General features: G+C 38.7%; 2 protein-coding genes and 1 non-coding gene across 3 annotated transcripts in view; all 3 read right to left on the bottom strand.

The window, feature by feature from the left end:
- The window catches only part of LOC103697957 (probable metal-nicotianamine transporter YSL12), a 36,694-nt gene extending 23,126 nt beyond the window's left edge, over positions 1–13,568 (bottom strand). Inside the window, exon 1 of the mRNA XM_039126908.1 lies at positions 13,076–13,568. Within this exon, the coding sequence (XP_038982836.1) occupies positions 13,076–13,553 (478 nt within the window). The 5' untranslated portion in view covers positions 13,554–13,568. The remainder of the gene's footprint in view (positions 1–13,075) is intronic.
- LOC120110962 lies at positions 1,123–1,217 on the bottom strand. The gene has a single exon (XR_005512081.1). It is a non-coding gene; the product is annotated as a small nucleolar RNA snoR109 (small nucleolar RNA).
- LOC103699127 (probable metal-nicotianamine transporter YSL12) lies at positions 9,862–12,503 on the bottom strand. Its single transcript, XM_026801793.2, has 4 exons — positions 11,978–12,503; positions 11,728–11,862; positions 11,332–11,521; positions 9,862–11,204 (listed from the first exon to the last, which is right to left on the bottom strand). Exons 1-4 carry the CDS (start codon positions 12,070–12,072, stop codon positions 10,083–10,085), a joined length of 1,542 nt encoding a protein of 513 aa, XP_026657594.2. The 5' UTR covers positions 12,073–12,503; the 3' UTR covers positions 9,862–10,082.
- Positions 13,569–13,943: the final 375 nt, after the last annotated feature.

Raw genomic sequence — 13,943 nt, 5'->3', positions numbered from 1 at the left:
GATTCAACATTGGTCGAGCATTGAGTTGATTGAGTTTCATTGTAGAAACTTGAGTTTATGACATCTTCTACAATCTCATCTAACTCGGTCTTGTGGTCCTTTTGCAGGTTGCAGAGAGAGCGTTATTTTTATGGAACAATGATCATATTGAAAACTTAATCAAACAAAACTGTAAGGCGATTTTACCAATTATCTTCCCTGCTTTGGAGAGAAATACAAAGTCTCACTGGAACCAAGCTGTTCAGAGCCTCACGCTAAATGTTCGTAAGATATTTTCTGATCATGATCCTGGGCTATTCATGGAGTGCTTGAAGAAGTTTGAAGAAGATGAATCTAAAGAAAAGGAGATTAAGTCAAAACGTGAAGTTGTATGTAAGCGCCTAGAAGAAATTGCCGCTTCGAACGCTGCAAGTAATGAGGCTGTTCAATCCAAAATACAAGAATTTGCTACAGCACAAGACTTTGTGTCGTTTCGATCCTGAGATTGAAAGCCCAATCCAAAATACCAGGACCATATGTTTTCAATCTTTATGATGATCAGCAACAGGGTAAAGACATATCTATCACCTACTTAAAATATTTATAAAGCTCTTTCTACAGTAATTAAGCTCTGCAACCTCATTCTAATTTGATGGTAAAATTGAATATGTTAAGTTACTATTGATTTTCTGGAGACATAAATTAACAGTTGAAAAATATCCATTATTGTTTGGGTGGCATATCAGCCATAATCCCAGATCAAACTGGTTGCACTTAGGTGTGAAGTCCAAAACATAGGAGGGCCAAAAAGTTTCATAGCAATACACAACCAAAAAAGTAATTAGAGAGATTATAGAGAACAGCATGGAACAATAGAGCGACAGATTAAAAGAAAATAAGACTCAGATGTAGGCATTGATGACACAATCTGCAGCAATTAAAAAGCAGCTTGCCTGGATAATGGCCGAGATATCATCACTTTGAAAAATTAATAAAAACATTAAAAAATCAAAGAAAATAGATAGCTCTTGATGTGTGAGAAGGTCCTCTAAAAATGGCTAACACATGCACCATCTCCTTCTTCTGCCCTTCTCACAAAAAATAAAAAAGAATAAAATAGGAAGCTACATTTTAAGAACAAATTAATGTGGGAAGCTTGGTAAGCGGGTTGCCAACAATAAGGAGAGCAAGCCGACCAGTTTTCTTCCCTCTTCTCTTTATTCATATAGCTACAGCCAGATCCGGCAACTTCAAGATCAGGGCAACCCAAAACCCTAACCTTGGTACATGTAGCGCAAATCCTAACCACCATTATAAAATCTACCACATAATATCAGGAGAAAACGAAGAAAACCCCAAAAATCAAGAGGGAAAAGAAGGGATAAGCTCTATACAGAGAGAGAGAGAGAGAGAGAGAGAGAGAGAGACCTTGAGGACAAAATTCAACATCATAGAGAACGCGACCAATAGGGGAAGGAAGAATGCCAATCGGGACTGGACTACCCGCAGCAGAGGGGGGAGGAATGACCCTCTTTGCCTTGCCTACCTGCAGCAGGGGAAGAAAAAGAACCCGGATAGGAGGGAAAGAAGAACCCTAGCGCGGCCGTCGACAACTGCGGCCACGGCGGCGATCAAGCACGGCGCCGGATCCACAGGCGGAGACCCTCGGTAAGTTCCTTCCCCCTTCCTCTTCCTCTTCTTCGTTTCTTTTATTTTGTTATCATGGGGTAAAAAGAAACGGGGTTAGGGTTTACCTCGCTCGGGGAAGAACCAGTTGTGGGTTTTGAAAACCCTAGCCGACGAGCAAGAAGTTGGGGGGCGTCGACGGGGTGATGTAGCTGTGATGATCTCGTCCCGGGTGAGAGTTGGATCGGCCGATCCGGGGGCGTGATGTAGCCGTGGTCACCGTCGACGGGGAGGCACAAATGGTCGGCAAGGGGGAGCCGGAGAGGAGAGGGCGGAGGTGGAGGAGAGGAGAGGGGAGACAAGAAAGGGGAAGCGGCGATGCCAGAAGCCCTAACCCTCCAATCGGGACGAAGCCAATGTTTTAAGTTCGACCGGGCTGATGGGGAAGTGATGAGGTAAGTCGGTCTGCAAGCCAAATTTCATATCAAACTATTTTTTATCTATAAGGCTGATTGGACCGAACTTGATGTCTCCCAGCTCCTCACTCACGAGGACAAAAAAAAAATCCAAGACCTTCTTCCAAAATCCAATCCCATTGCAGGAAAGCAGTAGTAGGGATGCAAATGGATCATAATCGGCACCATGAGATTTGAAAATAAGAAGAGAAAATTTGAGTTTTCTGGAGAACGATTGAAATTTGGGTTATCGAAGAAATTTGGGCGGGACGGCGGACACACTTGGTTTCATTTTGGATTTTCCTCCTTTTATCTTTTTTTAATTTAGAATTACTCAAAAATAATATTTTTAATATTTTTGGAATTAAAATTTAAATTTGGTGGCGGAAATTTTTGTCAATAATCCGTCACTGCCAAAAATAATCTTTTAAAAATTTATAAACACTTAGGTTACGATATTTGTAACGGCTGAATTTGTCACTGTCTGTTTGCAATTTCGGTTATCATTTTGCTGACAGATATCTCGTCACTACAATGGTCACTAAGTTTTGGCGCCCATCCTACCCGCGCATTCTGTGACCGGCCTGTCACTAATCTGTCACTAAGTTTACACCACGGTGACCAAATTTCTGTCGGTCACTAATCCGTCACAAATAGTGACTGATAACGGTCCGTCACTAATTTTCCGTCACTATACGCGTGTTTTCTAGTAGTGTATATCTTCCCATTAATTTTTTCCTTTACTAGATTAAGTGCCCTTCAATATTTATTATTTGATAAGGCATGGCTCGTTACTATTATGCTTGGTTGCTCGCTTACAGGTATCTCTGCCTGGGAATTTCCTTGTGGCTGGTATTTGATCAATGGGAAGTCCTAGTATATACCTCATGGTTTCTGTATAGAGTTTCGAATGGCATAGAAAATTTTGGTATACCATGTGAGCAATGGAAAGCCAAAGCAACAGATAAAACTAGACTAGAAAGGTAAAAGAAAACAAAGAAAGCCGATGTAGGTCGTGGAAGCTTTATATTTGATGAAATTAGTAACTCTTGCAGCAATCTTGATGCCTTGATTATGATTGGAAAGTAAAAACAACATCGACTTCTCCTGAAATCTTAGTGTAATTAGTGTAAAACGGCATGCTACATGGAGTAGATCGACCGTGCCGACTCAAGATCTAGAACAAACACCAAATAAATAACAAAAAAGAGATGCCGAAAGAAAAATAATTAGAAAAGATAAAAAATATTTTATTAAAAAAATGAGCCACACAAAAATGCTCTCTTTTATTAGACTCCTCATCAAGGACAACTCTCACTCTCTCTTTTTTTTTTCTTTTTTTCCGCCACTCTCCTTTTCTCAAGCCATACCAAAGGAGACATTAAATGTTTCTTTAAATTTTTAAATAGAGAGGGATGTTTGTTTCCTACTCAAATGCAACACTTACTACAAGATAAGGATAAGACTTGTCACTATTAAAAGATAAGGACAAGACTTATCACTACAACATGATAAGGATAAGAATTCTTGTACAATAAAACTAGCAATAATTCTCAATACTCCTCCTCATTGCAAAGTTCATGCTGACAATGCCCAGCTTGTTGCGCAAATCTTAAAACTGCCTGGCCATCAATCCTTTGTGAAGATATTCGCAAGCTAATCTTTTGTAGAAACTAGAAGCAAATCAACCTCTTCATCTGCAATTTTTTATCTAATAAAATGATGATGAATTTCAATGTGCCTTGTCTTTGTATGAAATACTAGATTCTTCGTCAATCAAATTGCACTCTCATTATCACAATAAAGAGAAACAATATAGTGAGTATCCTAGCCTAAATTACCAAACGACCATATTAGCCAAGTCAACTCTTGAACTGCCATCGTGGTTGCACGACACTCAACCTCTGTAAAAAGTAATGCAATAGTAGGTTGTCTTTTATTGCACCAAGAAATAATACCAAATCTCAAGCTAAAAGAATAACCAGTGGTAGGCCTACATGTGCCTACATCACCAGCATAGTTTACATCTGTAAAATTTACTGACTCGACTTTTTTCTCAAAATCTAGATTCTGGGTACTGGTCCAAATCAGGTACCAATAGGTATGAAGTAACCCTTACTTATTAATGGTATATAAAAACCATAATCAACAGTCTTAGCAATATATCTTAGGATTTGTAAAACTGTATCAAGGTGTGGCCATTGATGACACTGCATATATTGGCTAACAACGCTAACTACATAAGAAATATCTGGCCTTATGATAGTTAAATAGATCAAATTGCCCACAACATATCTATACATGGTAGGATCATCAAAAAGTTTGCCATGCTCTATACTAAACTTTAAATTTTATTTAGTTGGTGTCCACATATTGTTGCAATTAACCAATCCATACTTATTCAATAAATCAAAAGCATATCTTTTTTGACAAATAAAAGAGCCATCCTGAAGCTTAGCTACATCAATGCCAAGAAAATATTCCAATTCACTAAGTTCTTTCATCTCAAACCATATAGATAGCTATCCATGAACACTACGGACCTCATCAATGTCATCACCAGTAACAATCAAATCATCAACATAAAGACAAACAATTACTATACCTTTACTAGTATACTTCACAAATAAACTAGAGTCTGCAGAAAATGGAGAATAACCACAAAATAATAAATACTCTGTAATTTTTTCATATCATGCTCTAGATGCTTGTTTGAAACCATACAATTTTTTTTTAAATTTGCAATCAAACTCAATATGAGAGAAGTCATTAGAACCAGAAGGCTACAACATATAAATATCCTTATCAAGATCATCATATAAGAAAGTATTATTGATTTCCACCTGCCACAACGACCAACTTTTGCTTGCTACTAAGAAAATAAGTACTCTAATAGTAGTTAATTTTGCCACTCGGCTAAAGGTCTCATCAAAATCAACTCCAAACTTTTGTAAAAATTCTCTTACTACAACCCTAGCTTTATAGAGTTCAATAGTATCATCACTCTTCCTCTTTACCTTATAAATCCACTTACAAAAAATAAAAGAAACACCACTAGGCAAAGGAACCAAATCCCATGTCTCGTTCTTCTTAAGAGCTGAAATCTCTTCTTTCATGGCATTCTTCCAAACACCAATGCCTTTGGCCTCATCATATGAAGTGGGTTCTAGCCAATCAACAATAGTAGAAGCATAACAATAAGCAATAGAAGAAGAATTCCAATCTCCATACTTGTCAACTGCTTTCTTCTTTCTCTTGTTTCTTGTAATGGTAATTGACCTTTAGAAGTTTCAGGTTCAACTTCATATAATTTATGTCTTCTTCTTCTTTAACACTATGTTCATTTTTCTTAGCATTTGAGGCATGTACTCCAATTTTTCATGGACTTTTATCCTAAGTAGGCAAAGATGAAGAAGACTTTGTTTGTTGAGCTGAAGAATGGGAAGAAGGTTCATCAATTTTTGTGGAAATAACACCCTTTTGAGATACTCAGTCTTTATTAGAAACTGATCTAAACTCATCAGCTGGAAAATAGCATCCATCAGAAGACCATCAAGAAGAGCTCTCATCAAAAACAACATGTCTGGAGATATAAATCTTCATTGTTTTAGGATTAATGCATCTCCAACCTTTTCTAGCCTCACCATAGCTATAAAATATACATCTGGCAGACTTAATATCTAACTTATTAAAGAATTAATGTATCATAATAATGCCCAAAGCAAACACATCCAAACACACGAAGATGAGAAATATCAGGGCATTTTTCAAACAATTTTTCATACGAAGTCATATTATCCAAACTTCTCAAATGTCCTATTAAGAACATAAACTGTTGTCTGCATGCATTCAGCCCAGAATTTATGCTTCACATTCTTTGCATGTGTCATACTGCGAGTGGCCTCAAATAGATGCCTATTTTTTCTGTCTGCCACAATATTCTGTTTAGAAGTGTTTGGGCAAGTAAATTGTCTACTAATGCCATATCTCATCAGATAGAGAATTTCTTTAAAATATATTCTCCACCACTATCGGTTCTTAAGCAACCAATTTTTAATTGAAAGAGATTTTCAACCAAATTTTTAAATTGGCAAAATTTCTCAAACACTTCTGCATTCTCTCTAACAAAGTAAACCCAAACATATCTAGAGAAATCATCAATAAAGGTGGCTGCCTACCTCAAACCGATAAAAGATAGAGTACTAATTATTCTTGTAAGATCTGGATGTATCAACCGTAGTGGCTGAGAATATCTTGTTCGGCTCTCTTTAAAAGGTAGCCTATGTATCTTTTCATACTGGCATCTAATGCAAATAGTGTTAGTATTAACCTTCATTTTGAGAAGCCCATTAACTAGTCTCCTATATCTTGAAGTCTGTCATAATTCACATGAGCCATCTAGCATGCCATAAATCAGTGATGTCATGCTTAAGAGTCCGATCAATATAAGAATTACCGACAGACATGATATAAAGCTTGTTTGCTTTTCCGCATTGAGTAATAAGCTTTACAGAAGCTTTAACATTAGCATAGATCTCCACAGTGTCAGGTCCAAATAAAATGGAATATCCTTTGTCCGTAATTTGTGAAATGGAAACCAATTTTTTCTTCATGCCAAGCACATAATAAACATTATTTACGAAAGCAGAAGACTAGTAGATGATATGAGAGATATCCAAAATAGAATAAAGTGAATCATCGATAGTAGCAATAGCATCAAAACCAGTATAATCATGTAGAGAATCAAATATCTCTCTATGACCAGTCAAATGATTAGAACACCCAGAATCAATAATCCAATCACGAGCAAAATCAATATCTGACACATGACAAAAAGTAGAAACACATGCATGCTGGCTATGAAGACAACTGTAATCAATAATAGTAGTTGTGAGAGCCCAACTACCAATTTTCATCTCTCCCCCAAGCTTTGAAGTAGAGGATGCAACATTAGATTGTTTAAGCTTCATCTTGCAATCTTGAATTTTGTGGCCAAATTTGTCAAACCTATGACAATTTTTCTTGAATTTGTAATTTTTTTCTGATTAAGGATTTTATTCTTCTCAAATTCTCCAACTGGCCTTTTTTCTAAAATTTTAAATTTGTTATTCTACTTCTTATTTTTATTTTTACTCTAAGAAAGTACGGCCTCTTTTTTTTAGAGAACATAGTCAAATCACGCTTTGAGTATTAAGTGCTTCTGGATTAACAAATATATTTTCTAACTCTGCTAATGTAGGTTGTTGAGCCCATCCAGAAATAGCAAGCATATAAGCACTATACTCTTTATTCAAACCACAAACTAACAGTCTATGTTGTTTATTTTTATCATAACGAGAGTTTGGATCGAGCATACCAAGCTCATCAAACAATATCTTTCCTTTAAGAAAATATTGGGAGGTTGTAAGATTACCTTATTTGAGATAACCAATCTCGTTTTCCAAAAATTGAAGCCGAGCCTCATTAGACTTCTAGTGGAGGATAACAATAATATTCCATATTATTTTCAGCTCCTCTATCTTGAATATGCTGACGATTTTCTTCATTCATATTAGTCCTGAGAATATACATAGCATTTTCAGCTTTGATCTTCAACGTTTTTCTCACTTCTGCATTGTCTGGTGGCTTCAGGTATCTGTCTCATTCACAATCTTCCATAAATCTTGCCTGATCAAATAAAATTTGATGTCCTCCTTCCAATACGCATAATTGGTATTGTTCGATTTTTTGATCCTAACGCACAACAAATTATTAGAAACTCTTTAACCACACGAAGCAATGAACACACGAATAACTGATCTCCAAGCCTATGTCTCTGATACTATGTAGAACGGCACACTATGCGGCCTAAATTGATCGTGTCGGCCCAAGATCTAGAATAAACACTAAACAAATAACAGAAAAGAGATGCTGGAAGAAAAATAATTAGGAGAAAAAAAATGCTTTATAAAAGAATGAGCCACACTAAAAAGCTCTCTCTCACTTCTCATCAAGAAGGACAACTCTCACTCTCTCTTTTTCTCTCCTTTCTCATGCCACTCTCATTTTCTCAAACCACACCAAAGGTCCTTTTAAATATAGTGAAATGTTTGGGATAAACCTTATCACTACTAAAGGATAAGGATAAGGGTTCTTGTAGAATAAAACCAGCAATGATTCTCAATAGAACTTCATCCATAGTCCGGTTTAATTGGTTTAATCATGAAAAGTTAAGCAAGTTGGTTTCATAAATGTAATCATCAAAAGTTGGTTTAGTAAATTCAAAATTCTAACATAATTAGTTTGTTATATTAGTTAAAATTTAAGGGGTCTTCAAATCAAGCATAGCTTACGCATAAAAAACCATTGTCACTGGAATGATGTATTAATATATGTGGGACTATTTTTCCCTTTTTTAGAAAGCTTAATTTATACATCTATTCATTTATTGGATATTTATTTATTGTTTAAGGTCATATGGTTCTTTTCACTCTTTATTAAGTGTCATAAAATTGGGTTTTGGAAGTGGAGCTTTTTTTTTTCATTTTATGTTATATATATCAAAGTTGAGATATAAGTGATAAGGCCCAATAAAAACTTCTTACCCCAGTTTGCGGTAAAGTATTTAATTCCTATTTATTTGTTGTCGTTTTCCTTGTTGGTGAAGCAATCTAGGAATGAAATATTGACAACGTTCATTCTAAACACGTATAGTAATTTCTGGATAAGGAACACCTTTATATCGATATTATCCTATTGTAGCTCTCTGCTCAGTTCTCGTATACATCCAAAGAAATTGTTTTATACATTGATGTCTTTAGAAGGTTTTATGTGCTGCCCTTTTAACAATAGTATTTCATGTGACATTAGTAGTGATCAGTACAGTTTGTGGATTTCTTTCCATTTTGAATAAGAAAGCATGCAACCTTCTGCCAGCCTTAACAGTTGGAGTAACTAGAGGGGAGTTTGGGGGAAGTGAATGTGGGCGAAAGAGAAACGAGCCATGTGAGTCCAATATAAAGTCCAATTTTGTGAAGGAGATTGTCAATAATTAGGTGGCTAGGAAGCTAATGCATGAAGGAAGGACAGGAAAGGCTGAAAAATACCTAGAACCAAAGTTGAATCAAAAGAGATGAAATTCTTATAGTCTGGTTGTATATCAATTGGTCATGCATCTTTGTTTTTTTCCATATCACTTCATATTCACATGTCAAACAATTTCGATAAGTCTGGTCACTAATATTGGATTTGGTATCAGATGCAAGGCATGATTCTAGGTTTGCGAGGTTAAGAGTATGGGAAAAAGCATATGATTAAATATAATATGCAGGGTATCTCATTTCCAAAGGGATAGGTACATCAAAAAATTATGTGGAGAAGATATATGGCACGCAACACATATAAAAGATTACAAATTAAGCAGTAGCCAGAAACATAAAATCGCCAATGCAAGAATTTTCTTCCACTGCAATGTCGTTTCAATTCTACGTACTCTTTTTGTCACTCGTAAATTGATAATTTACCTGGTTTAGCCTCTTTCTCTTGGTTGGATGACACATTAAAAAGAAAAGAAGAAGAAACAAAACATGCTTCTTAGCTATAAGGTGTTTTTCTGCATGTTTGCCCCATCCATGGAGGCTAAGATACTAGCACATGTTTTTTTTTTAATTAGTTAATTATTTTTAAAATCATCTTAGCAAACAGCTTTCTATAGAAAAACTGCAACTTTAGTTGCATATATACAATAATGTCTGCATTTTTTTAACCAATTTACATGCGAATTAAAGATGAAGGCACAACAATAAAAAGAGGAGCACACAACTTCTAGCTTGTACCGACCTCCCATAACTTCATTTCTTCATAATTCATGCATTATAAGAATCACAAATTAAGCAAATCAAGTACTAGCTGACTCAAACCATAACTACAGAATGCATGCGACCACTTAGATGCCATATAGTGTTTGTGGATAAGCAGTTCATCCTCTCGATCCCCGAAACCAATTCCTACCTTCTTTGTGAACCAAGAAATTAAGAGCAAACACTACGATAAGGTCGCACTAATGAAAGCATCCACTTTGTCGTTGACTTGCCTCGATAGGAATTTCATGCATATCGGTGGCTTCACTTTAGCTATGGCGAGCACTGATTGAGGTAGCGTCCATATCCCATCGCCGCATATCAAACCGGAGGCCACTGCAGGCGCAAATGCGTCCGCCTGAGCCTTGTTCACCGTCTCCCACACGAACAGTATCAAGCTCCCTACGCACATATCGATGCAAAAGTATGCCCCAATGTAGAAAGGTATCGCCATCGCCATGGGGAGTGGTATAAACCTTGCGACCTTCTTCCCGGAGAAATCTCTTCCCAGGTTGATGAGAATGGCGGCAGCGAAGAAAACGTAGCAGAAAGTGAGGCAGTGCTTCGGCAGCGACGAGAAGCCATCGACGCCGAGTATTGCGATGCCCCGGTAGATAGAGGCGTAGGGTGCTGGGTATTCACTCCCAGATAAGCCGAGGTCATCGAAGGCCTTGTAGAAAAGCCAGAAGACACATGGAGCAATCACACAACCCATTGCGGTGCCAATTATTTGGCTAACAAACATGGACCTTGGTGAGGCCAGCGTCAGGTATCCTGTTTTGAAGTCTTGCATGAGGTCCGAAGCGGTGGACACGATGCTCATCATGACGCCGCAAGCTGCAAGGCCTGCTATCACGCCGCCGTTTGAAGCACCTGCCCAAGCTCCAAAAAGGAAAATAGCGAGCTTTCCATAGGCGGAGGCGAGAGACCAATCGGTGAGGCCGCAACCATAAGCGTTGCAGAAGGCTAGTACTGGTGCGAAGATGTAGGCAAGCAAGACAAAGTACCATTTAAGCTGAGGGAAAATGTGAGGAAGGGTGGCGATGGAGATGGCTGCGATGGCAACATAGCCCCCAAATGCAATTCGTTTTGGAATTTGATCTTTAATGAAGAATTCGGTTCGACGTCGGTCGTTGAAGGATATTGGGGTGGTGGTGGCGGTAGGACGATCATCATCTGAGATAGGAAGCGTGCTCCTGGAACCTTTACTCCGTGCCACGGAAATGAAGGAGAAAATAACTCGAGATAGGACTTTGATGAAGTTGTAGAGGCCATCCCCGAGGATCAGGGCGATGGCTATGAAGACCTGCAGAATGGAAGAAAACATGAACTTGAGAACAGGCTTGAGTGAAAGGTTGCAACTTGGTGAAGGAGTAGTCAATGTTTCCGGAGTACTTTAAATACAAAACCAATCGTGATTCGTGGATAGCTACCCTGTAGCCCTGCAAGCCATGAAGATCGCCTTGGCCGAGACCTGGTGGGTACCAACTGCCCTCTTTTTTACCTATAAGCGGCCACATGATTCCCCAAGAAAGGATGGCTCCAAGGAGAACGGAAATGTTCACAATATATGGGCATATCATTCCAACTCCGACATAAGCTGCGGAAAAGTTGAAGTAAAACCTGGAAAAATAAAGAAAATTATATCACCAAGATGTAGATATATAATCAAGCTAGGACAATGATGATTTTAACAAATAAATCAACTAGGCTTAATTGGGTGCCTAGAAACATTTTTAGTATTAAGCCCCTTTCAGTAAATGAACAAGAAGAGGAAGAAGCAAGAATTAATTGCATGAAGTGATGTAAATTAAGTCCATGCAGATTACGTGTTCTTGTAGGCTTGAAGACCTAATGAGGGAAAAACTTGGAATCCACACTGATCATTGGAACTGTAGAACCACTGAAAGAATCCCCACAGGAAGCTAAAGGTGAAAAACTTGCCTAATGTCCTTACTTGTTTCCTGAAAAAAAAAACAAAGAAAAAGAATAAAATCATACAGCACAGAGGACAAAACAGTAAACATGAAATGTTCAGGCGTCGATCGTAGGTCTTTTAAGCTCTTTTTCGGCAGTTACTTTGCTAGCTTGGCACCCTGAGGAGTGTGAAAGCCATTGATGAGGAATGCTGTTGCAGTACCGCTTGGATAGATCAGTTTGTAGTCGATGATCATGATCTGATGAAAGAAGTTACTGATGATGAATATTTGACAATACTAAATGCACTAATTTGAAAAAGCTTTCGAAACAAAGACATGCCGTTGCAACTTAAGACCTCACTCTAAAAAGTCTGGTCGGAAAGTATTATTTGAATTTTTTTAGCATTGTATAAGTACCAAAAGTCTACCATGTATAGATTCTGATCACATACTCGCCCCCTTAAGCTCTGACATCCTCTTCAAGCTAACAATCCAAATCAAATCACAAGCACCATAATTAATAACTATAGTCAACCCCCATAAATATGTGTTGCGGGCCATAGGCCGGATCCGCTCTGGTACCTTTTGTTACCATTTGTTATAACCTAAAATTTTAATCCAAAAAGTCTAGTCAGAAACTATTATTTGAATTTTTTAAAGTACCAAAGGTCTACTTATAGAGATTCTTACATACCCCCCCCCAAATTAAGCTCCGACATCTTCTCCAGGCTAAATATCCAAATTTATTAAAATCTACCTAAAATCTCAATCCAGAAAAGCTATCCGAAAGGCGTTATTTAGGTTCTTTCATCCTATATAAATATACAGGACCTATCTCGTACATAGTCTATATAGGACTAAACATATGGCCGCACGGATGGAGGAGTGTCCTATTATCCATGAGCCGACCCAAACATGATTGGGTAATACGGTATAATTTATTGCATAAAAACATTTAACTACATAAGTCAAGGAGAAGTACCTTTCTGAGGGGCACAAGGGAGAAGAGACCAAGAAAACTAACGACGAAGAGAAAACCAATTATCCACCCTAATCTTGGGTCTTTGATGTTTTGTGCATCATTGTCTTCCGTTGCTTGTCCGGCAATTCTTCCACTCATGCCGAAAAGGTAACTGCCAAAGCCACCTGCATAGAAGGATACAACACAATACAAGGAAAAGGCTTTCAGCCAGTGAGAGAGCGAGAGGAGCGATAATTATTATAAGAACTAAAACAATTAAGTAGGATACCGGCTTACCGCTGAAGGCGATGCCGGAGGCGGCAACCACGCACGTCTGAATGACGGTGTTCTCCTGGCGGGTGAAGGGCTTCTGGAGGCAGCCCGTCATCTGGAGGGCTTTGGTCCACAGCCTGACGAAGAAGAAGCCGAGGAGGCCGGCAGCTATGTTGAGCGAGGGAACGATACCGGTGGTGAGGCCAAGTTTCATCACGATAAAGCTGAACATGATTGCGAGGAAGGCGGCCACCGCCAGGGCTCGAAACGTGAGCTGCTCCCGCCAGGGCGGCACCTCTTTCCCCTCGAACACCTTCTCGATCGGCACCGTTTCCTCTTCTTCTCTCCCTTCTTCCGTCGTCTCCTTCTTGCCCTTCTTCCTCCGGTGGCTCAGCTGGCTCATCTCCTCCATCTCCTCCTCCTCCTCCTCCTCCTCAATGGCTGCCTCGTGGTTCGTGACGCCACCCTCTAGCCTGCCGTTGCCATTCTCTTCCGTGCCCATTTCAGACCGGACTGGATCAGAGAGGGATGAGATGAATGGCAATTAAAGATGGGTATATAAGTGTTGTATATAGCTCTCTCTCTCTCTCTCTCTCTCTCTCTGGAGCAGGAATCTGAATCTCTCGCTATTTATAAACTCATCATAGAGTGGGAACTTGATTCCTAGCTGCGTGGAAAGAATGGTGCATACTGCCGATGTGTATGGCCCGTGATGGTGAATTAATGAATTAAGGATGGTAGCCTCCTGGAAGTGGCCGCTAAGGAGCTGCTTAAATGGACGTTTACGAAGGGGACATTTGGATCGACGATTCAGCCGAGGACAAACTGATCATTTTAGTATCATCTTTTTTAACTGCGAGAACAATGGCCGGGGAGAGGCGTTCACATTGAA

Source organism: Phoenix dactylifera, chromosome 5, assembly GCF_009389715.1.
Source record: "Phoenix dactylifera cultivar Barhee BC4 chromosome 5, palm_55x_up_171113_PBpolish2nd_filt_p, whole genome shotgun sequence".
NCBI lineage: Eukaryota > Viridiplantae > Streptophyta > Magnoliopsida > Arecales > Arecaceae > Phoenix > Phoenix dactylifera.
The sequence above is the reverse complement of the archived record's forward strand: the minus strand, read 5'-3'. Positions and strand labels throughout refer to the sequence as shown.